General features: G+C 45.9%; 1 protein-coding gene across 1 annotated transcript in view; it reads right to left on the reverse strand.

Annotated features, from left to right (window-relative positions):
- Window positions 1-26,120, reverse strand: part of LOC112215276 (neural cell adhesion molecule L1.1) — a 65,968-nt gene that overhangs the window by 36,191 nt on the left and 3,657 nt on the right. The window contains exons 4-16 of the mRNA XM_042299967.1: window positions 24,593-24,765; window positions 22,509-22,631; window positions 17,337-17,507; window positions 15,031-15,145; window positions 12,124-12,308; window positions 11,639-11,770; window positions 10,138-10,281; window positions 8,158-8,269; window positions 7,859-8,022; window positions 7,151-7,310; window positions 5,734-5,888; window positions 2,068-2,169; window positions 1,549-1,743 (exon numbers count right to left, since the gene is read on the reverse strand). Of these exons, the coding sequence (XP_042155901.1) occupies window positions 1,549-1,743; window positions 2,068-2,169; window positions 5,734-5,888; window positions 7,151-7,310; window positions 7,859-8,022; window positions 8,158-8,269; window positions 10,138-10,281; window positions 11,639-11,770; window positions 12,124-12,308; window positions 15,031-15,145; window positions 17,337-17,507; window positions 22,509-22,631; window positions 24,593-24,765 (1,931 nt within the window). The remainder of the gene's footprint in view (window positions 1-1,548; window positions 1,744-2,067; window positions 2,170-5,733; window positions 5,889-7,150; window positions 7,311-7,858; window positions 8,023-8,157; window positions 8,270-10,137; window positions 10,282-11,638; window positions 11,771-12,123; window positions 12,309-15,030; window positions 15,146-17,336; window positions 17,508-22,508; window positions 22,632-24,592; window positions 24,766-26,120) is intronic.

Raw genomic sequence — 26,120 nt, forward strand, 5'->3', positions numbered from 1 at the left:
TACCTATTTTGCCAAATGGCCTGGACCCTTTTTACACGGAGCCCCGCCGATCCACCATGACTGGACTACCGACATAATCTGCCCAAGGGTTTTTTTCAACTGGCTCCTCCGTCGCGACGTCCCCTGAATGTCCATCTGCTAGCCTGCTAGCCGCGGCCCACTAGCTGTCTAGAGCAAGTTGGACTGTTAGCTGAAGAGGCCCATTGGACAAGTTCTTTGGCCACTATACCTATTTTACCAATTGGGCTGGACCCTTTTACCACACGGAGCCCTGCTGATCCATGACGACTGGTCTGCCAATGTAACAGCACGAGGGGGCTACAACAGACTTCTTCCGTTGCGATGTCCCTCTAAGGCCCTTCTCCTAGCCTGCTAGCCCCGGCCCGCTAGCTGTCTGAATCGAGTGTCTCCGGCTCGAGCCAATCACTGGACCCCTATGATCACTCGGCTACGCATGCCTCTCCCTAATGTCAATATGCCTTGTCCATTGCTGTTTTGGTTAGTGATTATTGACTTATTTCACTGTAGAGCCTCTAGCCCTGCTCAATATGCCTTAGCTAACCCTTTAGTTTCACCTCCGACACATCACCTGGTTTAAATTATGTTTCTAGAGACAATATCTCTTTCATCCTACCATACCTTTGTCTGTACATTATGCCTTGAATCTATTCCTTGCCAAGAAATCTGCTCCTTTTACTCTCTGTCCCAAACGTACTAGTCAACCAGTTATTTTAGCCTTTGGTAGCACCCTTATCCTACTCCTCCTCGGTTCCTCTGGTGATGTAGAGGTTAATCCAGGCCCTGCAGTGCCTAGCTCCACTCTTATTCCCCAGGCGCTCTCATTTGATGACTTCTGGAACCGTAAAAGCCTTGGTTTCATGCATGTTAACATTAGAAGCCTCCTACCTAAATGTGTTTTATTCACTGCTTTAGCACACTCTGCCAACCCGGATGTCCTAGCAGTGTCTGAATCCTGGTTTAGGAATACTAACAAAACCCCTGAAATTTCCATCCCTAACTATAACATTTGCGACAAGATAGAACTGCCAAAGGGGGAGGAGTTAGCCTGCAGAGTTCTGTCATGCTATCCAGGTCTGTGCCCAAACAATTTCAGCTTCCACTTTTAAAAATCCACCTTTTCAGAAACAAGTCTGTCACGTAAGGTAAGGTCTACTACACCCGTTGTATTCAGAATTTCACGGTAAGGTCTACACCCATTGTATTCAGCATTTCACGGTAAGGTCTACACCCGTTGTATTCAGCATTTCACGGTAACGTCTACAGCCGACGTCTACAGCCGTTGTATTCAGCATTTCACGGTAACGTCTACAGCTGTTGTATTCAGCATTTCACGGTAACGTCTACAGCTGTTGTATTCAGCATTTCACGGTAACATCTACACCCGTTGTATTCAGCATTTCACGGTAATGTCTACACCCGTTGTATTCAGCATTTCACGGTAACGTCTACAGCTGTTGTATTCAGCATTTGACAAATAGAATTTGATTTGATTTGACCGGCGTCTCCGCGCGTGTGTGTGTGTCAGACCTGTGGGTAGGGTGCTGTAGGCCTCAGAGATTTCTGACGGGTCGCTCCTCCCCAGTCTGTTGACCCCGCTGACCCGGAAGCGGTAGGTGGAGTACGGGAGGAGGTGTAACTCCAGATGATTGACATCCCCAGTCACACGGTGTGACTCCCACTTCCCCTCAGGATGTTTCTCCTCCTTTACCTCCACCACAAACTCTACAGAAATAAACAGTCAAATGTAACTGTGTTTACAGGAACAATTCAGTCAATTCAGGAAGTCACCAGAATTCCAAATACATTTACATTGAGCTGACTAGATGCTTTTATCCAGTGTGACTGACAGTCTTTAATATTTGTATCCAGTGTGACTGACAGTCTTTAATATTTGTATCCAGTGTGACTGACAGTCTTTAATACTTCTCTGAAAGATGAAATCTCAGATACTCTGACAGGAATACAGATGTATAGTAAATACGTATAGTAAATACATATAGTAAATACATATAGTAAATACGTGTGTGTGTCGGTGCGTGTGTGTACCTGTGGTGGGGGAGTTGTGTGTGTTTCCAGGTGTCCAGCTGAGAGTCAGGTTGTGGTCCTGCTCTTCAGACAGAGACAGAAACACTGGAGGGCTGGGACAGGCTGCAGGAGAGAGAGGTTCGAGAGAGAGGGGGGTTAGAGAGAGAGGGGGTTTAGAGAGAGAGGGGGCAGGCTGCAGGAGAGACACACATACGTACATACACACACACACACACGTACATACACACACACACACGTACACAAACGCTGCCCTCTTTGGGTACAGCAAGCCCCATCCCCCTGTCTCCTACACCTAGGCTGCTGTGGTCTGAGAGGTCGTAAATTCCTGGAGGAGTTTGTCTCCTCATGGCCACAGTATAGAGATAGAATGAATTTACATAGAGAACAAAGGAATTTCTTCCACCTCACAGAACTGGAGAACCGAACAACATTTATGTTCTGGAGAAGGTATAAAAGATCAGTGAAGAATCCAGCTACGAACTGGTCCGTTTGGTACAACTTGGGGAAGCTCATGGGAGACAATACAGCCACATTACCATAACTCTGTTTATACGCTGCTCAAAAAAATAAAGGGAACACTTAAACAACACAATGTAACTCCAAGTCAATCACACTTCTGTGAAATCAAACTGTCCACTTAGGAAGCAACACTGATTGACAATACATTTCACATGCTGTTGTGCAAATGGAATAGACAACAGGTGGAAATTATAGGCAATTAGCAAGACACCCCCAATAAAGGAGTGGTTCTGCAGGTGGTGACCAGACCACTTCTCAGTTCCTATGCTTCCTGGCTGATGTTTTGGTCACTTTTGAATGCTGGCTGTGCTTTCACTCTAGTGGTAGCATGAGACGGAGTCTATAACCCACACAAGTGGCTCACAAGTGGCTCAGGTAGTGCAGCTCATCCAGGATGCTATCAATGCGAGCTGTGGCAAGAAGGTTTGCTGTGTCTGTCAGCGTAGTGTCCAGAGCATGTAGGCGCTACCAGGAGACAGGCCAGTACATCAGGAGATGTGGAGGAGGCCGTAGGAGGGCAACAACCCAGCAGCAGGACCGCTACCTCTGCCTTTGTGCAAGAAGGAGCAGGAGGAGCACTGCCAGAGCCCTGCAAAATGACCTCCAGCAGGCCACAAATGTGCATGTGTCTGCTCAAACGGTCAGAAACAGACTCCATGAGGGTGGTATGAGGGCCCGACGTCCACAGGTGGGGGTTGTGCTTACAGCCCAACACTGTGCAGGACGTTTGGCATGTGCCAGAGAACACCAAGATTGGCAAATTCGCCACTGGTGCCCTGTGCTCTTCACAGATGAAAGCAGGTTCACACTGAGCACGTGACAGACGTGACAGAGTCTGGAGACGCCGTGGAGAACGTTCTGCTGCCTGCAACATCCTCCAGCATGACCGGTTTGGCGGTGGGTCAGTCATGGTGTGGGGTGGCATTTCTTTGAGGGGCTGCACAGCCCTCCATTTGCTCGCCAGAGGTAGCCTGACTGCCATTAGGTACCGAGATGAGATCCTCAGACCCCTTGTGAGACAAGACGCTGGTGCGGTTGGCCCTGGGTTCTTCCTAATGCAAGACAATGCTAGACCTCATGTGGCTGGAGTGTGTCAGCAGTTCCTGCAAGAGGAAGGCATTGATGCTATGGACTGGCCCGCCCGTTCCCCAGACCTGAATCCAATTGAGCACATCTGGGACATCATGTCTCGCTCCATCCACCAACGCCACGTTGCACCACAGACTGTCCAGGAGTTGACGGATGCTTTAGTCCAGGTCTGGGAGGAGATCCCTCAGGAGACCATCCGCCACCTCATCAGGAGCATGCCCAGGCGTTGTAGGGAGGTCATACAGGCACGTGGAGGCCACACACACTACTGAGCCTCATTTTGGCTTGTTTTAAGGACATTACATCAAAGTTGGATCAGCCTGTAGTGTGGTTTTCCACTTTAATTTTGAGTGTGACTCCAAATCCAGACCTCCATGGGTTGATAAATGTGATTTCCATTGATCATTTTTGTGTGATTTTGTTGTCAGCACATTAAACTATGTAAAGAAAAAAGTATTTAATAAGAATATTTCATTCATTCAGATCTAGGATGTGTTATTTTAGTGTTCCCTTTATTTTTTGAGCAGTGTATAATAGCCTCAGTAATGAGGCTTACATCTAATTGTTGTATAAGATGAATGAGTGAGGATGGAACTGTTTGTGAAATTGTGTAATGTGATTTTGGACTGTTTAATGAAGGAAACTCCAGTTCCCTTTTGAGTTGAACTAAATCAGAGGACCGCCCATGAGCACAGTTAGGACCTGGCGTCATGAGACAGCCTTTTCTGCAACTCCCGAATAAAACCCCCACTTTGAGAATTTCTCAACAGACCATGTTTCTCTCAGTTACGAGAGGACAAAGGTTGCAGACCAGCTTACCTCGATAACGAGAGGGCCAAGGTTTGAGACCAGACTGCTGAATCTTTTAACCATCCCACGTGGTTAAACTCTTAAACTATCGATACCGACAGAATAAGAACAAGTCTTTGATATTAATTACTAGTCTGCAGCTAGGAATTCGGTATCATTGAACGCGAAGCCCGACAACCGCCGAAACATCTATTCTATAAGAATATGAATGAATGTCACTCTGAACTATCCATTCTAACCACGACAGAGAGAGAGAGAGAGAGAGAGAGAGAGAGAGAGAGAGAGAGAAGGCAGACAGAATCTCCAACAGAAACAAACTTTTCAACAGAGATCCCAACGACACACTGAGCATAAATATATATATATTGATTGCAATTGTTCCTGAATGAGTGAGAGTTCATGTGCAAAGGATTACCATTTCAAATGTTATAATTATCAACTTTGTAGTGTCTCATCTCAGTCGACCCCCACTTCCCTTTTGTCCACCAAGCCGCGATACCGGTTTATCCCACCAGGGGAACTCCGTTATCATTTCCTTGTAACTATCTACTGTTTGTTTATGCATTTCTGTGAATTAATTAGTTAGTAAATAAATAATTTAATTTAATAATTTTACATCCATTGATGTATGGATGACTCATAGTGAAGACTGGGTTTGTGCAGTTAACCAACCATTTACAACGTTTGGAATGAGACTAACGTGAGGTAAAATAAAGAATAAGTCATTAATCAGAAGACTAATTGATCAGATATGAAAATATCTGTAAAGTTATATTAGGAAAATTATAACTTTGTAATCTGAATATTTTCCTTGGTGCGCTGACTTCCTAGTTAATTACAGTTACATGATTAATCAGTTTGATCGCGTAATACCAATTACAGAGAATCTTTGACAAAACTAAGTCTTCAGTTAATGATGCCAAAGACACGACAGCACGCACACACACGCGCACACACACACACACACGCGCACACACACGCACACACACGCACACGCACATGACACGCACAGGAGTAAACCAACTCTGCTGAGTGATGGAGCCACTGGCCAAGACGCTGTCCAGACAACAACACAAATCAATCTGTGATGACCTCACAGGAGACTCGTCTGCTGATTGAAATCTGTCATGGAGGGCCTTCCATTCCCAAGCTAGAAGTATTTGAAAGGTGAACCTGTTCACCATGATTTCTTGCAACAACACAAATCAATCATCTGATTTCAATATGGACAGGGTTCATTCAGTGTACACTGATCCAATATGGAGGAGGGGGTCTGAGGAGATAGAGGCGTGTGTATGTAGGCGTGTGGTATGGACTGATCCAATATGGAGGAGGGGTCTGAGGAGATGAGAGGCACATGGACTGATCCAATATGGAGGAGGGGTGATCCAATATGAGGGGGTCTGAGGAGATAGAGGCGTGTGTATGGACTGATCCAATATGGAGGAGGGGTGTCTGAGGAGATAGAGGCGTGTGTATGGACTGAATGAGGAGATAAGGCTTGTATGGACTGATCCAATGGAGGAGGTGGAGGAGGGGGTATCTGATCTGGCTTGCCTGGTGCAGTGCAAGCCTTGCTAATCTGGGGCTCCATGCCGGCCAACTGCTAGAAGTATTTGAAAGAGGAGTATCTGAACATGGACTGATCCAATATGGAGGAGGGCTTTGTCTGAGGAGATAGAGGCATTCCTGTGTATGGACTGATCCAATATGGAGGAGGGGGTCTGAGGAGATAGAGGGTGGTCTGATCCAATATGGAGGAGGGGTGTCTGAGGAGATAGAGGCGTGTGTATGGACTGATCCAATATGGGGTGTCTGAGGAGATAGAGGCGTGTGTCTGATCCAATATGGAGATGAGGAGGCGTGTGTATGGACTGATCCAATATGGAGGAGGGGTGTCTGAGGAGATAGAGGCGTGTGTATGGACTGATCCAATATGGAGGAGGGGTGTCTGAGGAGATAGAGGCGTGTGTATGGACTGATCCAATATGGAGTCTGAGGAGGGGTCTGAGGAGATCCAATATGGAGGAGGGGTGTCTGAGGAGTATGGACTGATCCAATATGGAGGAGGGGGTCTGAGGAGATAGAGGCGTGTGTATGGACTGATCCATATATGGAGGAGAGAGGCGTGTGGGACTGTCTGGAGGAGGGGAGTCTGAGATAGAGGCGTGTGTATGGACTGATCCAATATGGAGGAGGGGGTCTGAGGAGATAGAGGCGCGTGTGTATGGACTGATCCAATATGGAGGAGGGGGTCTGAGAGAGAGGCGTGTGTATGGACTGATCCAATATGTGTATGGACTGATCCAATATGGAGGAGGGGGTCTGAGGAGATAGAGGCGTGTGTATGGACTGATCCAATATGGAGGAGGGGGTCTGAGGAGAGAGGCGTGTGTATGGACTGATCCAATATGGAGGAGGGGGTCTGAGGAGATAGAGGCGTGTGTATGGACTGATCCAATATGGAGGAGGGGGTCTGAGGAGATAGAGGCGTGTGTATGGACTGATCCAATATGGAGGAGGGTGTCTGAGGAGGGGGTCTGATGGAGAGAGGCGTGTGTATGGACTGATCCAATATGGAGGAGGGGGTCTGAGGAGAGAGGCGTGTGTATGGACTGATCCAATATGGAGGAGGGGGTCTGAGGAGATAGAGGCGCGCGTTTACTTGTCTCCCAGTGATGACTCCATGATCTTCTGTCCGTCTTTCCTCCAGAGGATTTGGGGTCGGTTCAGATGGGGGTCAAAGGTGAAATGACAGTCCAACCAGGAGTCTCCTCCCCTCGTAACCTGTACAGCCTGGGGACCGATCAGCATCACCGTACGTTCTGGGGGAGTGGGGTGAGGGAAGTGGAGGAAAGGAGAAAAGAGAAGATGGGAGGAGGATAGGAAATTACTTTAGTCATGACTAATACAGTATCTGATATTTTGGTTTAATTTAATAAAACCTTTACTGTCCTGAAGGGAATTATAAATGAACGAAACATATTGATGTCCAGAAGGGAATTACAAATTAATGGAAACTTTACTGTCCTGAAGGGAATTCGTTTAGAACAACATCAGCACATGCAATGGGTTTGAGACAGAGATCAAGGAGTAGACAGAGAGAAAGAGACTAGTAGCATGTGGTGCTGTGTGGTACTGTGTGGTGCTGTGCGGTGCTGTGTGGTGCTGTGTGGTGCTGTGTGGTGCTGTGCGGTGCTGTGTGGTGCTGTGTGGTGCTGTGTGGTGCTGTGCGGTGCTGTGTGGTGCTGTGTGGTACTGTGTGGTACTGTATGGTGCTGTGTGATGCTGTGTGATACTGTGTGGTACTGTATGGTGCTGTGTGATGCTGTGCGGTGCTGTGTGGTGCTGTGTGGTGCTGTGTGGTTCTCACTGAGGACCTCCAGGTGAGCGGTGATGGAGGTGTTGTTGTGTGTAATGGAGCAGGTGTAGACTCCACTGTCCTCCCTGCTACTATTAAACAGCTCTAACGTCCCATTGGTCAGCTGAGACACACGACTGTCCGACAGCAAGGTGTTCTGGAGATCCTCACTCTCCCTATACACACACACACACACACACACACACACACACACACACACACATGGTTAGCGGATAACACAGAGCACTGTCCCAATGAGACACAGGGTTACCACAGTATCCCCACATCTCCTATTATAACATTAGTCTCACCATGTGACCTGTGGACGGGGTGACCCGAAGGCCTCACAATGCAGTCTGGCCACGCCCCCCTCCGTAACTTGATATACCACCCCATCAGAGGACAGGATCTGAGCTGGCAGCTCTGGGACAGAGAGAGCGAGAAAGAGAAGAAAGAGGACAGAGAGAGATATTTTCATTTAGATTAGACATTTAGAAATACTTCCAAAATATTAGACAAGATCAGAAATGTATGTCATATCATAATCTGGGTGTCAGTCTGGTCCTGCTCTGTAAAGGTAGTCTGGGTGCCAGTCTGGTCCTGCTCTATAAAGGTAGTCTGGGTGCCAGTCTGGTCCTGCTCTGTAAAGGTAGTCTGGGTGATGAAATAAATAAAAGCTGAAATAAATCACTCTCTACTATTATTCTGACATTTAACATTAAAATAATATAACACCACCTCATTTAAAGAATGTGAAATGTCAAAATAATATTTTATATTTATTTCAGCTTTTATTTCTTTCATCGACATTCCCAGTGGTATAGAGGTTAACATACACTCAATTAGTATTTGGTAGCATTGCCTTTAAATGGTTTAACTTGGGTCAAACTTTTTTCAGGTATCCTTCCACAAGCTTCCCACAATAAGTTGGGTGAATTTTGGCCCATTCCGCCAGACAGAGCTGGTGTAACTGAGTCAGGTTTGTAGGCCTCCTCGCTCACGCACGCTCTTTCAGTTCTGCCCACACATTTTCTATAGAATTGAGGTCAGGGCTTTGTGATGGCCACTCCAATACCTTGACTTTGATGTCCTTAAGATATTTTGCCACAACTTTGGAGTATGCTTTGGGTCATTGTCCATTTGGAAGACCCATTTGTGACCAAGCTAACTTCTTGACTGATGTCCTGAGATGTTGCTTCAATATATCCACATCATTTTCCTCCCTCATGAGCCATCTATTTTGTGAAGTGCACCAGTCCCTCCTGCAGCAAGGCACCCCCACAACATGATGCTGCAACCCCCGTGCTTTACGGTTGGGATGGTGTTCTTCTGCTTGCAAGCATCCCCCTTTTTCCTCCAAAACAATGGTCCATTTCTCCAAACCGTAGTCTGGCTTTTTTATGGCGGTTTTGGGGCAGTTGCTTCTTCCTTGCTGAGCGGCCTTTCAGGTTATGTCGATATTGGACTCGTTTTACTGTGGATATAGATACTTTTGTACCTGTTTCCTCCAGCATCTTCACAAGGTCCTTGCTGTTGTTCTGGGATTGATTTGCACTTTTCACACCAAAGTACGTTCATCTCTAGGAGACAGAACACATCTCCTTCCTGTGCGGTATGACGGTTGCGTGGTCCCATGGTGTTTAAACTTGCGTACTATTGTTTGTACAGATGAACGTGGTACCTTCAGGCATTTGGAAATTGCTCCCAAGGATGAACCAGACTTGTGGAGGTCTGTTTTTTATGAGGTCTTTTTGAGGTCTTGGCAGATTTATTTTTATTTTCCCATGATGTCACGCAAAGAGGCACTGAGTTTGAAGTTAGGCCTTGAAATACATCCACAGGTACACCTCCAATTGACTCAAATGATGTCAATTAGCCTATCAGAAGCTTCTAAAGCCATGATATCATTTTCTGGAATTTTCCAAGCTGTTTAAAGGCACAGTCAACTTAGTGTATGTAAACTTCTGACCCACTGGAATTGTGACACAGTGAATTATAAGTGAAATAATCTGTCTGTAAACAATTGTTGGAAAAATTACTTGTGTCATGCACAAAGTAGATGTCCTAAACAACTTGCCAAAACTATAGTTTGTTAAGAAATGTGTGGAGTGGTTGAAAAACAAGTTTTAATGACTCCAACCTAAGTGTATGTAAACTTCTGACTTCAGGTGTGTGCGTGTGTGTGTGTGTGTGTGTGTGTGTGTGTGTGTGTATGTGTGTGTGTGTGTGTATATTTGTGTGTGTGTTTTTATCTGCGTGTATGTGTGTATACATGTGTTTGTGTGTCTCACCAATGACATAGATGTATGTATTTTTGAGGATATTTCCGTGTTTGTTGGTGGCTTCACACTGGTACACCGCCGTATCACCAAACACTACATCTTTTAGGACCAACACCCCTCCGGTCACCCGCCGCCTAGGGTCAATGTCTACCTCTATACAGAGGAGAGGCGGGAGAGAGAGAGGGAATAGGATAGAAGGAGAGAAGAAGAGGAGGGAAGGAGTGGAGGATAGAAAGAGAAAGGGATTATCATTGATTTCCGATCAGCAGAAACAGGGTTTAGAGGTCAGTGATTAGAGGTCAAGGGACGTTAGCGATCAGCGATTAGAGGACAAGGGTCAGGTCAGAATGTTGCTCCCAACAAAGGGAACTAACAAAGAAATCCCTTAATCAACCAACATAACAGAAAGGGATTCAAAAGGGGTTCTGAATGACACCCATGTGGTGCCCACTGAAAGTTGGCAAAGCCACTAGTAAGGGGTTCTGAATGACACCCATGTGGTGCCCACTGAAAGTTGGTAAAGCCACTAGTAAGGGGTTATGAAAGACACCCATGTGGTGCCCACTGAAAGTTGGTAAAGCCACTAGTAAGGGGTTATGAAAGACACCCATGTGGTGCCCACTGAAAGTTGGCATAGTCACTAGTAAGGGGTTCTGAATGACACCCATGTGGTGCCCACTGAAAGTTGGTAAAGCCACTAGTAAGGGGTTATGAAAGACACCCATGCGGTGCCCACTGAAAGTTAGCATAGCCACTAGTAAGGGGTTCTGAATGACACCTGCCATGGCTGCACAAACTAATAGAAAACCCCACAACAACTTAGGATAGAGAGTAAAAAGAATATGGATCAAAACAGACAAGGGAAACACTCAAATGTAGGCTTCTTTCAAACTTAAACTGGTTGAGATTGAAATCGCATCTCCGCTGATGTGAAGTGTAGCTCTCCTAACATCTCTCAAGCTCCATTGAAGCACTGGGCCAGCCACTCCTAAATATCACCTGGGCCAACACAGGTGAAACACCTTCCACTAACGAGATGACAACCAGCACAGGTGTAACACATACCGACTGACGAAGCGACACCAATTGGTGCACCCTACAAGTTAACGAGCTAGATGTGCTGAAGTCCAACCTCAAAACATAAATGGAAAAACCAATGCATGTAACAAGGGGTCAGGGGTCAGAGGTCAGGGGTTAGAGGTCGAGGGTTGGAGGTCAGGGGTTCGAGGTAAGGGGTTAGAGGATAGGAGTTAGAGGTCAGGGGTCAGATGTCAAGGGGTATAATAGGTCCATGACAGCAGAAATACAATAGCCATTTTGAGGCAAGAGAGAAAGAGACATCTATTTGGTTGATTTGTCACAAGCTGACAAGATGACACTAACTAGCTTTCAGAATGTTGATTTAATCATTCAAACTCTGTCTCTCATCTCCATGGTGATTTAGTCTGTCTGGCCTTTACATTAGAACATTATTAGATCAAATATGAAACAAACAAATTGTTGAGTGTACCTGCAACAGGCTCTCCGTTTATACTCCATGTGACAGTAGGGGTGGGGATACCATCGGCCTGACAGTCTAGCCTCACTGTCTCCCCAGGGGAGTACAACAGTGACGGGGGCTCCTTCACCCAGTACGGCTCAGCTATACACGCACAGACGCAAACACACACGCACAGACGCACACACACATAATATTCAAACAACTTCATCATCATCATAATAAACAGTTTGTGTGTACCTACCTTCCACAGTGTGTGTGTGTGTACCTACCTTCCACAGTGTGTGTGTGTGTGTGTGTACCTACCTTCCACAGTGTGTGTGTGTGTGTGTGTGTGTGTGTACCTACCTTCCACAGTGTGTGTGTGTGTGTGTGTGTACCTACCTTGTGTGTGTGTGTGTGTGTGTGTGTGTGTGTGTGTGTGTGTGTGTGTGTGTGTGTGTGTGTGTGTGTGTGTGTGTGTGTGTGTGTGTGTGTGTGTGTGTGTGTGTACCTACCTTCCACAGTGACAGTGTAGGAGTGTGTGACGGATCCATGTGTGTTTGAAGCCAGACACTCATACTCTCCGTCTGCCTTCTGGGTTATGCTGTCAAACCGAAGCCACCTGCCGTGGTTATCTGTCCAGGCTCCTGTCTCCGACAAATTAACATCCATACGCTTCCACAATACCGAAGGAGTAGGACTGGAGGGAGGGAGGGAAATATACAGACAGATGTGGAAAAGAGAGAGAGAAAAATGAAGGGAGAGAGAGAGAGAAATTAAGTGGAGAGATGAACATCAGTCCTGTTAACAATGTCATGTCCTGTCTTCTCATCGTCATGGTAATATTATTATGACACTCCGTTTCTCATCATGGAAACGACAACAGAGCTTGTTATAGCTATGCAGGAATCCCTTGTTATAGCTATGCAGGAATCCCTTGTTATAGCTATGCAGGAATCCCTTGTTATAGCTATGCAGGAATCCCTTGTTATAGCTATGCAGGAATCCCTTGTTATAGCTATGCAGGAATCCCTTGTTATAGCTATGCAGGAATCCCTTGTTATAGCTATGCAGGAATCCCTTGTTATAGCTATGCAGGAATCCCTTGTTATAGCTATGCAGGAATCCCTTGTTATAGCTATGCAGGAATCCCTTGTTATAGCTATGCAGGAATCCCTTGTTATAGCTATGCAGGAATCCCTTGTTATAGCTATGCAGGAATCCCTTGTTATAGCTATGCAGGAATCCCTTGTTATAGCTATGCAGGAATCCCTTGTTATAGCTATGCAGGAATCCCTTGTTATAGCTATGCAGGAATCCCTTGTTATAGTTATGCAGGAATCCCTTGTTATAGCTATGCAGGAATCCCTTGTTATAGCTATGCAGGAATCCCTTGTTATAGCTATGCAGGAATCCCTTGTTATAGCTATGCAGGAATCCCTTGTTATAGCTATGCAGGAATCCCTTGTTATAGCTATGCAGGAATCCCTTGTTATAGCTATGCAGGAATCCCTTGTTATAGCTATGCAGGAATCCCTTGTTATAGCTATGCAGGAATCCCTTGTTATAGCTATGCAGGAATCCCTTGTTATAGCTATGCAGGAATCCCTTGTTATAGCTATGCAGGAATCCCTTGTTATAGCTATGCAGGAATCCCTTGTTATAGCTATGCAGGAATCCCTTTCTGATTTAAACTTAATACAGGTTGTTTTTAAACTCTCGTAAGACTGTTTCAGATGAACTACATGTTCACTCATTAGATGGTTCTCTGATCAAACGTGTTCCCGCATATAAATACTGAGGCATTTGGATTGATGTGGACTTGACATTTACGAAAACATATACTGTAGATGGTTAAGAAGCTACGATTTAAAGTTGGCTTTTCATACAGAAACAGTAGGAAGCAGATTATTTGAAACCGTTTGATGTGTTGTTGATTATGGTGATATTATTTATCAAAGTGCAAACCTTTGGATGCCGTCTACCATAGTGCCCTTTTGTTTTGTTACAGGGGACAGTTTTAATACTCATCACTGTATTCTGTATCAAAAGGTTGGCTGGACTTGGCTAAAGACCCTCTCTACATTACTCCATACTTCATAAACTGCTGCCTTTTCTACCTTTGCTGTTGAAGTATAGACACCTCAGTTGCCTAACTTGTTCACAGAACTCTTGAGGTTCCTCGGGTCTCCACCGATAAATCTGATTTCAGTTTTAATGCACCGTTTTGCTGGAACAAAATTCCAAATACATTTCACATTGATGCTCTGGTGCCTTTCGGGCAATTTAAAGTATTGATTGGGGACTTATTTGTGGAGGAATGTAACATTTTTTCTGGGTGATTTATGATGTCTGTGTTTCCCATGACTGTGTTTTTGTATTTCAATATGTATAGGTTTGGGTATATTTAAGTTGTATATGCAGGGTACATTTGAAAAGAGACGCAGATCTCGATATATTTACCCCGTTGAAATAAAGGTGAAATAAAATAATAATAGTACTGGGTCGGACCCTCCAGAACAGCCTGAATTCTTCGGGCTATGGAAATGTTGCTCATTTGGTATCAAGGGACTTAACTTGTGCCAGGAACACATTCCCCACACCAGTACACCACTGCCACCAGCCTGTACCATTGACACCAGGCAGGATGGGGCCACGGAATCATACTGCTTACACCAAATCCTGACTCAACAGGAACCGGGATTTGTTGGACCAGCTGATGTTTCCCTCATTGTCCAGTGTTGGTGATGGCGTTGGAGCTGCAGCTTGTTGTTTTTAGTGAATAGGAACCCGGTCGTCTGCTGCAACATCCGTGACAAAGACAAACTGAGATGTGTGTTCTGAGGTGCCGTTCTGCTGCACCGTTATTTCGACCTCTCTCATCAACGAGCTGTTGTCGCCAACAGGACCGCCGCTCACTGGATGTGTTTGTCACACCGTTCTCAGTAACAGACACTGTCGTGAGTGAGAAGCCCAGGAGGGCGGCTGTTTCTGAGATAGGGGAACCGGAGAGCCTGGCAACGACCATCATACCAAGCTCAAAGTCACTTTGCCCAATCTAAAGTTCAATGGAACAGTCACTGAATGTGGCGATGCCTGACTGCCTGCTTCTATAGCAAAACCACGGCCACATGACTCACTGTCTGTTGAGCTAAACATCTTCATGAACGGCGTGGTGTACCTAATCAAATGTAAATCTCTAATATACACTAAGTGTAACAACACCTTCTTAATATTGAGTTGCACCCCCCCTCCATGTCTCAATTGTATCAAGGCTAAAAATACAAATCCTTCTTTAACCTGTCTCCTCCCCTTCATCTGATTGAGTCTTATCCCTTGTTGACATCCATAAGGGTCATAGTGTTCCCCTGGGTTCACCTGGAAAGAGTTCCTGACTCAGAGTAATATGCATGTATACGTACAGCCCTTTAGGTATACACTCCAGTACCAGGCTGTGGCCCCTGAGGGCCAGGTGAGAGCTGTGGGGGCCCTGAGGTTGCATCAGCTGGGGCTTCCTGCCACGAGCCACGTCATTACCTACAGACAGGAAACACATCACATCATTTTCTATACATAACTTCCTGCTATGAGCCACATCATTACCTACAGACAGGAAACACATCACATCATTTTCTATACATAACTTCCTGCTATGAGCCACATCATTACCTACAGACAGGAAACACATCACATCATTTTCTATACATAACTTCCTGCTATGAGCCACATCATTACCTACAGACAGGAAACACATCACATAACTTCCTGCTATGAGCCACATCATTACCTACAGACAGGAAACACATCACATAACTTCCTGCTATGAGCTACATCATTACCTACAGACAGGAAACACATCACATAACTTCCTGCTATGAGCCACATCATTACCTACAGACAGGAAACACATCACATAACTTCCTGCTATGAGCCACATCATTACCTACAGACAGGAAACACATCACATAACTTCCTGCTATGAGCCACATCATTACCTACAGACAGGAAACACATCACATAACTTCCTGCTATGAGCCACATCATTACCTACAGACAGGAAACACATCACATAACTTCCTGCTATGAGCCACATCATTACCTACAGACAGGAAACACATCACATAACTTCCTGCTATGAGCCACATCATTACCTACAGACAGGAAACACATCACATAACTTCCTGCTATGAGCCACATCATTACCTACAGACAGGAAACACATCACATAACTTCCTGCTATGAGCCACATCATTACCTACAGACAGGAAACACATCACATAACTTCCTGCTATGAGCCACATCATTACCTACAGACAGGAAACACATCACATAACTTCCTGCTATGAGCCACATCATTACCTACAGACAGGAAACACATATGAGCCACATCATTACCTACAGACAGGAAACACATCACATCCTGCTATGAGCCACATCATTACCTACAGACAGGAAACACATCACATAACTTCCTGCTATGAGCCACATCATTACCTACAGACAGGAAACACATCACATAACTTCCTGCTATGAGCCACATCATTACCTACAGACAGGAAACACATCACATAACTTCCTGCTATGAGCCACATCATTACCTACAGACAGGAAACACATCACATAACTTCCTGCTATGAGCCACATCATTACCTACAGACAGGAAACACATCACATAACTTCCTGCTATGAGCCACATCATTACCTACAGACAGGAAACACATCACATAACTTCCTGCTATGAGCCACATCATTACCTACAGACAGGAAACACATCACATAACTTCCTGCTATGAGCCACATCATTACCTACAGACAGGAAACGCATCACATAACTTCCTGCTATGAGCCACATCATTACCTACAGACAGGAAACACATCACATAACTTCCTGCTATGAGCCACATCATTACCTACAGACAGGAAACACATCACATAACTTCCTGCTATGAGCCACATCATTACCTACAGACAGGAAACACATCACATAACTTCCTGCTATGAGCCACATCATTACCTACAGACAGGAAACACATCACATAACTTCCTGCTATGAGCCACATCATTGCTTACAGACAGGAAACACATCACATAACTTCCTGCTATGAGCCACATCATTACCTACAGACAGGAAACACATCACATAACTTCCTGCTATGAGCCACATCATTACCTACAGACAGGAAACGCATCACATAACTTCCTGCTATGAGCCACATCATTGAGGTTCCTGTCTATGGAAGTGAGAATTCCTTCTCTCATATGAGCAGTTCCTCAATAATATCTGGCTCACATGAGAGAGGGAACAGCTGGAAAGATTTGGCAATGAGATGTCACGCTCTGGGGCACCCCCTCCACGGGGCAGGGGCAATAAGAGAATTACATCTCATACTGGTTTACATCTTCGCTTTGTATCTTCGAGAATGGGTATGGGTGTATGGGTGTGTGTGTGTATCCATACATGTGTGTGTATGTTTGTGTATGTTTGTGTGTGTGTGTATCCATACATGTGTGTGTATGTTTGTGTGTGTATCCATACATGTGTGTGTATGTTTGTGTGTGTGTGTATCCATACATGTGTGTGTATGTGTGTGTGTGTATCCATACATGTGTGTGTATGTTTGTGTGTGTATCCATACATGTGTGTGTATGTTTGTGTGTGTATCCATACATGTGTGTGTGTATCCATTCATGTGTATGTTAGAGCTGGGATGATTAAGTGTATACATACTAGGTGTGACAGTGAGTGAGATGGGTTCTTTAGGCAGGATGGTCCTCGCAGAGATGTATTGAGCATTACAAGTGTAGTCATCTCGACTGTCGTTCTTCAACACATTGGCAAAGTACAAGTTCCCATCCAGACCTGTCGTCACACGCTCACTCTGACCTATATGGAGCAGTTCTGGAGGAGGAGAGAGAGAGAGAGAGAGGGAGAGGGAGAGAGAGGGACACAGAGGGAGAGAGAGAGAGGGAGAGAGAGAGAGAGAGAGAGGGAGAGAGCGAGAGAGAGAGAGAGACCGAGAGAGAGAGCAAGTGAGAGAGAGACAGAGAGTGAGACAGAGAGAAAGAGCAAGTGAGAGAGAGAGAGAGCAACAGAACGAGACAGAGAGAGAGAGAGAGAGAAAGAGCAGAGTGAGAGAGAGAGCAACAGAAGAGACAGAGAGAGAGAGAGAGAGAGCAACAGAACGAGACAGAGAGAAAGAGCAAGTGAGAGAGAGAGAGCAACAGAACGAGACAGAGAGAGAGACAGAGAAAGAGAGAGAGAGAGAGAGAGAGTGACAGATTGAGACAGAGAGAGAGAGAGGCAGAGAGAGTGACAGATTGAGACAGAGAGAGAGAGGCAGAGAGAGTGACAGATTGAGGCAGAGAGAGAGAGGCAGAGAGAGAGAGGGAGAGAGCAACAGAGCGACAGAGAGAGAGAGAGAGAGAGAGCGAGAGAGAGAGAGAGGGGGGTGTTATAGACAATTCATTATAAATGTCAATAATTTAAAGCTGGTTGAGAGGTCAGAGACCTTGCTGTGTGGTGCCAGGATAACAAACTCTCCCTCAACGTGGTCAAGACAAAGGAGATGATTGTGGACTACAGGAAAAGGAGACACCGAGCACGCCCCCATTCTCATCTCTCTTCCTTGGTGTCAACATCACCAACAAACTATCATGGTCCAAACACACCAAGATAGTCGTGAAGAGGGCACGACAAAGCCTTTTCCCCCCAGGAGGCTGAAAAGATTTGTCATGGGTCCTCAGATCCTCAAAAGGTTCTACAGCTACACCATCGAGAGCATCCTGACTGGTTGCATCACTGCCTGGTATGGCAACTGCTCGGCCTCCGACCGCCAGGCACTACATAGAGTAGTGCGTACAGCCCAGCACATCACTGGGGCCAAGCTTCCTGCCATCCAGGACCTCTATACCAGGCGGTGTCAGAGGAAGTCCCTAAAATTGTCAAAGATTCCCGCCACCCTAGCCATTGACTATTCTCTCTGCAACCGCATGGCAAGTGGACCGGAGCGCCAAGTCTTGGTCAAAAGGGTTCTAATCAGCTTCTACCCCCATAAGACTCCTGAACAGCTCATCAAATGGCTACCAGGACATCTTTAACGCTGCTACTACTATGTATAGTCACTTTACCTCTACCTACATGTACATATTACCTCAATTACCTCGTCTAACCAGTGCCCCCGCACATTGACTCTGTACCGGTACCCCCTGTATATAACCTCCACATTGACTCTGTACCGTAATACCCTGTATATAGCCTCCACATTGACTCTATACCAGTATCCCCTGTATATAGCCTCCACATTGACTCTGTACCGGTACCCCCTGTATATAGCCTCCACATTGACTCTGTACCGGTACCCCCTGTATATAGCCTCCACATTGACTCTGTACCGGTACCCCCTGTATATAGCCTCTACATTGACTCTGTACCGGTACCCCCTGTATAAAGCCTCCACATTGACTCTGTACCGGTACCCCCTGTATATAGTCTCCACATTGACTCTGTACCGGTACCCCCTGTATATAGCCTCCACATTGACTCTGTACCGGTACCCCCTGTATATAGCCTCCACATTGACTCTGTACCGGTACCCCCTGTATATAGCCTCCACATTGACCCTGTACCGGTACCCCCTGTATATAGTCTCCACATTGACCCTGTACCGGTACCCCCTGTATATAGCCTCCACATTGATTCTGTACCGGTACCCCCTGTATATAGTCTCCACATTGACTCTGTACCGGTACCCCCTGTATATAGCCTCCACATTGACTCTGTACCAGAACCCCCTGTATATAGCCTCCACATTGACTCTGTACCAGTACCCCCTGTATATAGCCTCCACATTGACTCTGTACCGGTACCCCCTGTATATAGCCTCCACATTGACTCTGTACCGGTACCCCCTGTATATAGCCTCCACATTGACTCTGTACCAGAACCCCTGTATATAGTCTCCACATTGACTCTGTACCAGAACCCCCTGTATATAGTCTCCACATTGACTCTGTACCAGAACCCCCTGTATATAGCCTCCACATTGACTCTGTACCAGTACCCCCTGTATATAGCCTCCACATTAACTCTGTACCAGAACCCCTGTATATAGTCCCAAATGACTCTTTAAACCAGAACCCCTTCATATCAGCCCACATTGACTCTTTAAACCAGAACCCCTTCATCAGCCCAATTGACTCAATTTAAACCAGGTTTACCCCTTCATATCAGCCCCAAATGACTCTTTAAACCAGGTTTACCCCCCCTGTCATATCAGCCAAATACCACATTGACTCTGTACCAGAACCCCCTGTATATAGTCTCCACATTGACTCTGTACCAGAACCCCTGTATATAGTCTCCACAGGTTTGACCCTTCACCAGAACCCCCAAATACCAATTGACTCTAAACCAGGTTTACCCCTTCATCAGCCCAAATGACTCTTTAAACCAGGTTTACCCCTTCACCTCAGCCCAATTGACTCTTTAAACCCCAGGTTTAGCCTCCCATTGACTCTGCCCAAATACCAATTTAAACCAGGTTTACCCCCCCTGCCCAAATATAGCCTCCACAAATACCAATTTAAACCAGGTTTACCCCTTCACCTTGGTTCAGCCCAAAACATTGACTCTTACCAGAACCTTGGTTTACCCCTTCACCTCAGCCCAAATACCAATTTAAACCAGGTTTACCCCTTCACCTCAGCCCAAATACCAATTTAAACCAGGTTTACCCCTTCACCTCAGCTCCAATACCAATTTAAACCAGGTTTACCCCTTCACCTCAGCCCAAATACCAATTTAAACCAGGTTTACCCCTTCACCTCAGCCCAAATACCAATTTAAACCAGGTTTACCCCTTCACCTCAGCCCAATACCAATTTAAACCAGGTTTACCCCTTCACCTCAGCCCAAATACCAATTTAAACCAGGTTTACCCCTTCACCTCAGCTCCAATATAAACAGGTTTACTGTATGTCCTGTAAATGCTAATGTGTAATGGTAAAATCATTTGTCAGATAATCTTGATCCAGTATATCCATACACAAACTAAACTTCCACCTAATGAAAAACACATCATCTGCTATGCCTTAACACACTGTATATAATCAGTTAGAGCCACTGCATTTTCCAATTTGTCAGAAATGTTAAGCTAAGATGTAACGCTAAGATATGTTTATATATATATATATATATGCATCATGGATTCAACGTATTCAAACTGAAGGCACCTATGAAAACTAGACCCTTTAAACATTATGTTTAAAAGACAATATCTTTCAAAATGTATTCATTTTTGACGCTGTTGAATAGACTTGTAGTGCCACATTGTTCTGTAAAAGTACACTTTGGAGATGGATGTTTCTGATCTTGTGACCATTTTGAGAAATCATAGGAAACTTCTCTGAATCATGCTCACACACCGTACTAATGCAGAACATATTACTTAGTTATTGATCATTTATTGGCAGGTAGCCTAGTGGTTAGAGCGTTGGACTAGTAACCAATTTAAAAGGTTGTGAGATCGAATCCCAGAGCTGACAAGGTAAAAATCTGTCGTTCTGCCCCCTGAACAGGCAGTTAACCCACTGTTCCCCTGAACAAGGCAGTTAACCCACCGTTCCCCTGAACAAGGCAGTTAACCCACCGTTACCCTGAACCAGGCAGTTAACCCACCGTTCCCTGAACAAGGCAGTTAACCCACCGTTCAGCCCTGAACAAGGCAGTTAACCCACCGTTCAGCCCTGAACAAGGCAGTTAACCCACCGTTCCCTGAACCAGGCAGTTAACCCACCGTTCACCCCTGAACAAGGCAGTTAACCCACCGTTCAGCCCTGAACAAGGCAGTTAACCCACCGTTCCCTGAACAAGGCAGTTAACCCACCGTTCCCCTGAACCAGGCAGTAATAACCCACCGTTCCCCTGAACAAGGCAGTTAACCCACCGTTCCCGGTAGGCCGTCACTGACCTGCCTAGTAAAATAAATGCCATTTTAACTTCTACAGGGCCTATAAAGTACAGCGTTTTTATTCTCACTATTGTGACTGATCAGATTAACTGGGTTAACAAAATGGAGTTGGACTGCAATGCACAAACAGCTGACCAGACTGAGAAACAAACAGCCGCACAAACAGCTGACCAGACTGAGAAACAAACAGCCGCACAAACAGCTGACCAGACTGAGAAACAAACAGCCGCACAAACAGTTGACCGGACTGAGAAACAAACAGCCGCACAAACAGCTGACCAGACTGAGAAACAAACAGCCGCACAAACAGCTAACCGGACTGAGAAACAAACAGCCGCACAAACAGCTGACCGGACTGAGAAACAAACAGCCGCACAAACAGCTAACCGGACTGAGAAACAAACAGCCGCACAAACAGCTGATTCAAACTGAAGGCACCTATGAAAACTAGCACCAGACTGAGAAACAAACAGCCGCACAAACAGCTGACCAGACTGAGAAACAAACAGCCGCACAAACAGCTGACCGGACTGAGAAACAAACAGCCGCACAAACAGCTGACCAGACTGAGAAACAAACAGCCGCACAAACAGCTGACCAGACTGAGAAACAAACAGCCGCACAAACAGCTGACCGGACTGAGAAACAAACAGCCGCACAAACAGCTGACCAGACTGAGAAACAAACAGCCGCACGCACAAACAGCTGACCGGACTGAGAAACAAACAGCCGCACAAACAGCTGACCGGACTGAGAAACAAACAGCCGCACAAACAGCTGACCAGACTGAGAAACAAACAGCCGCACAAACAGCTGACCAGACTGAGAAACAAACAGCCGCACAAACAGCTGACCAGACTGAGAAACAAACAGCCGCACAAACAGCTGACCAGACTGAGAAACAAACAGCCGCACAAACAGCCAGGGCTTACTCTTGTCCATCCAGTGTATGTGAGGGATGGTGGAGCTCCTGGGAGGGTTGCAGTGGAGAACAACACTAGCTCCTTCCTCTGCCGTTTTGTGTGATCTCTTCTGCTTAGGGAGGGTCGGTGTCGCTGTAACACACATACCATCATCATCATCATCGTACTACATTTTACATTCAATCACATTGGCCAGCACCGCTAAAATACACACATTAATATCGGCTGGAAAGTGACAAAATAAAAATGAACGTTAGAATATTAACATGTTGCACTTTATTATATTTGACCCTGATTGGTGGGGTCTATATTTGACCCTGATTGGTGGGGTCTATATTTGACCCTGATTGGTGGGGTCTATATTTGACCCTGATTGGTGGGGTCTATATTTGACCCTGATTTGTGGGGTCTATATTTGACCCTGATTGGTGGGGTCTATATTTGACCCTGATTGGTGGGGTCTATATTTGACCCTGATTGGTGGGGTCTATATTTGACCCTGATTGGTGGGGTCTATATTTGACCCTGATTGGTGGGGTCTATATTTGACCCTGATTGGTGGGGTCTATATTTGACCCTGATTGGTGGGGTCTATATTTGACCCTGATTGGTGGGTCTATATTTGACCCTGATTGGTGGGGTCTATATTTGACCCTGATTGGTGGGGTCTATATTTGACCCTGATTGGTGGGGTCTATATTTGACCCTGATTGGTGGGGTCAATATTTGACCCTGATTGGTGGGGTCTATATTTGACCCTGGTTGGTGGGGTCTATATTTTACCCTGGTTGGTGGGGTCTATATTTGACCCTGATTGGTGGGGTCTATATTTGACCCTGATTGGTGGGGTCTATGGGTTGGTGTCTGGGACACAGATTAAGGTTCGTCGTCTCCGGCCTACTAGCTGCCACTGATTCTTTCCTCCCCCTCCTTATGTGTTTATTGAGTACACCTGTTTTGAGTTGGGTATAATTAGTGAGGCTTTATTAGTCAGCCGGCCCGCCTGGTTCTTTGTGCGGGATTGATTATTGTAACCCTGGTGTTTGCATTAGATGTGTTTGTGTATTTAGTGCTAGACTGTTTTCATTCCCTGTGTCTGGGACATCTGGTTTGAGCACCAGTAAGTGGGGGGACCGTAGTTCACCGTGTGTACATTAAAGGAGCACTTTATTGAACTCTGCTTTCCTGCGCCTGATTTCACTCTCACGACACCAAGGACCTTACACTCTCCATTTAAATCTCTAGAGTCTAAGGCGTTGGTGGTTATTGTTTAAAATAGTCATTGAATTGTAGGACCCCTTTATGTATAAAAAAATATTTAAACATGATTTGATTTTGCCCTTTACTTCTATAGCCCAGAGAAATGCTTTGATTAACACATTCATAAATGGCAAAAAAAAGACAGTCAAAAAATTCCTCATAAGGAATAAGATTTTGTAGTGTCTGTCCTATATCTAGGAGATATAAGAAAGCTCAGGAAATATTGAACTGATTTTCTCAACATATATAACCCCTTGTTTTGGGTAGGCACAAAACTACTTTCATACTTCATCTATATATTTTTGACCAGTACCGGTTACCTTCAAAGGAGTCCCGTGACACTGGGGATCGTAAATTAGTTTGTAGACCAAACCATTCGGACGCTACAAACAGAAGTTAGCACATCGACGGTACAGACTTCAGTCGAGTCTCCTGACACACCATTGTTCGGACGCTACAGCCTTTTGGTGAGAAGACTGATTGTAGGGACGTCTCATGGTCTGACAAACACCTCTCTCACCCTTCACCTCTGACCACAGATGAGGAAGTGCGACACTGGCATATGCAGAGGATTGAGACACATCCTCAATGTATTCTCCATAAAGTTAGTCCTACATTAAATAGCCATTCTACAGATTGAGGATAGTCCTGGACTAAAAACAATATCCATTCAACGTGTGTGTGTGACAGAGCACAGACTCTCATTGCCATAGTGATGGCTGAGTGGCATCATGGCTAGGCTGTCTCTAGTTGATGGTTGTCAGGGGAATGACAGAACTACTGTCTAAGTACAGTCACACAAGAGAGGATGTGTTTGTGCGTGTGAGCCTCACATTCAGTGATGAGTTTGACGGTGTGTGTCATGGCTGTTCCCAGGGTGTTGTCGGCGTAGCAACGGTAGTGTCCTTGGTAATCGCTGAGCGGCTTGTCGCCATGGGCTGTGAAATTTCCAGAACCATTATGTCCCATCCAGTTCACCTTCTTACCATCCTTTACCCAGCGGAAACTAGAGGGGAGGAAGAAAGAGAGAGACAGAGAGGAGAGGGAGAGAGAGGGAGAGAGAGAGAGAGAGAGAGGGGAGAGAGAGGAGGAGAGAGAGAGAGAGAGAGGAGAGAGAGAGGGGGAGAGAGAGAGGAGAGAGAGAGAGAGAGAGAGAGGGGGAGAGAGAGAGGAGAGAGAGAAGAGAGAGAGAGGGGGAGAGAGAGAGAGGAGAGAGAGAGAGAGAGAGAGAGAGAGAAGAGAGAGAGAGGAGAGGGAGAGAGAGGAGAGAGAGAAGAGAGAGAGAGGGGAGAGAGAGAGAGGAGAGAGAGAGAGAGAGAGGAGAGAGAGAAGAGAGAGAGAGGAGAGGGAGAGAGAGGAGAGAGAGAAGAGAGAGAGAGGGGGGAGAGAGAGGAGAGAGAGAAGAGAGAGAGGAGAGAGAGAAGAGAGAGAGAGAGGAGAGGGAGAGAGGAGGAGAGAGAGAAGAGAGAGAGGAGAGAGAGAAGCGAAAGAGGGGGAGAGAGAGAGGAGAGAGAGAGAAGAGAGAGAGGAGAGAGAGAGAGGAAAGAGAGAGAGAGAGGAGAGAGAGAGAGAGAGAGAAGCGAAAGAGAGAGAGAGGAGAGAGAGAGAGAGAGGAGAGAGAGAGAGGAGAGAGAGAGAGGAGAGAGAGAGAGAGGAGAGAGAGAATAAAGAGAGAGAGAGAGAGAGAGAGAGAGGAGAGAGAGAGAGAAGAGAGAGAGAAGAGAAAGAAGAGAGAGAGGAGAGGGAGAGAGAGGAGAGAGAGAAGAGAGAGAGAGAGAGCAGAGAGAGCAACAGAACGAGACAGAGAGAGACACAGAGAAAGAGAGATAGAGAGAGAGTGACAGATTGAGACAGAGAGAGAGAGGCAGAGAGAGAGAGTGAGAGAGCAACAGAGCGACAGAGAGAGAGAGAGAGAGAGAGGAGAGTGAGAGAGGGGGAGGTTAGAGATAAAGACATGAAGAGAGGAAACAGACCAATCAGAGAAGACCACCAGTCCAGTTAATGATATAATTTCCTGTCTCCTATTATTATGATACCTCCTTTATCACCATGGCAATGGAACACTGGATCTCAGGGGGAAAGAATGGACACGCCAGCTGTTTCTCACACACACAGATAGTATAGTAGGGTATACCTGGGTGTGGGGGTGGCCTCGCAGAGCAGCATCATATTGTTAATGGTAGGGTATACCTGGGTGTGGGGGTGGCCTCGCAGAGCAGCATCATATTGTTAATGGTAGGGTATACCTGGGTGTGGGGGTGGCCTCGAGAGCAGCATGATATTGTTAATGGTAGGGTATACCTGGGTGTGGGGGGTGGCCTCGCAGAGCAGCATCATATTGTTAATGGTAGGGTATACCTG

The sequence above is a fragment of the Oncorhynchus tshawytscha genome, linkage group LG16, assembly GCF_018296145.1.
Source record: "Oncorhynchus tshawytscha isolate Ot180627B linkage group LG16, Otsh_v2.0, whole genome shotgun sequence".
NCBI classification, from domain to species: Eukaryota; Metazoa; Chordata; class Actinopteri; order Salmoniformes; family Salmonidae; genus Oncorhynchus; species Oncorhynchus tshawytscha.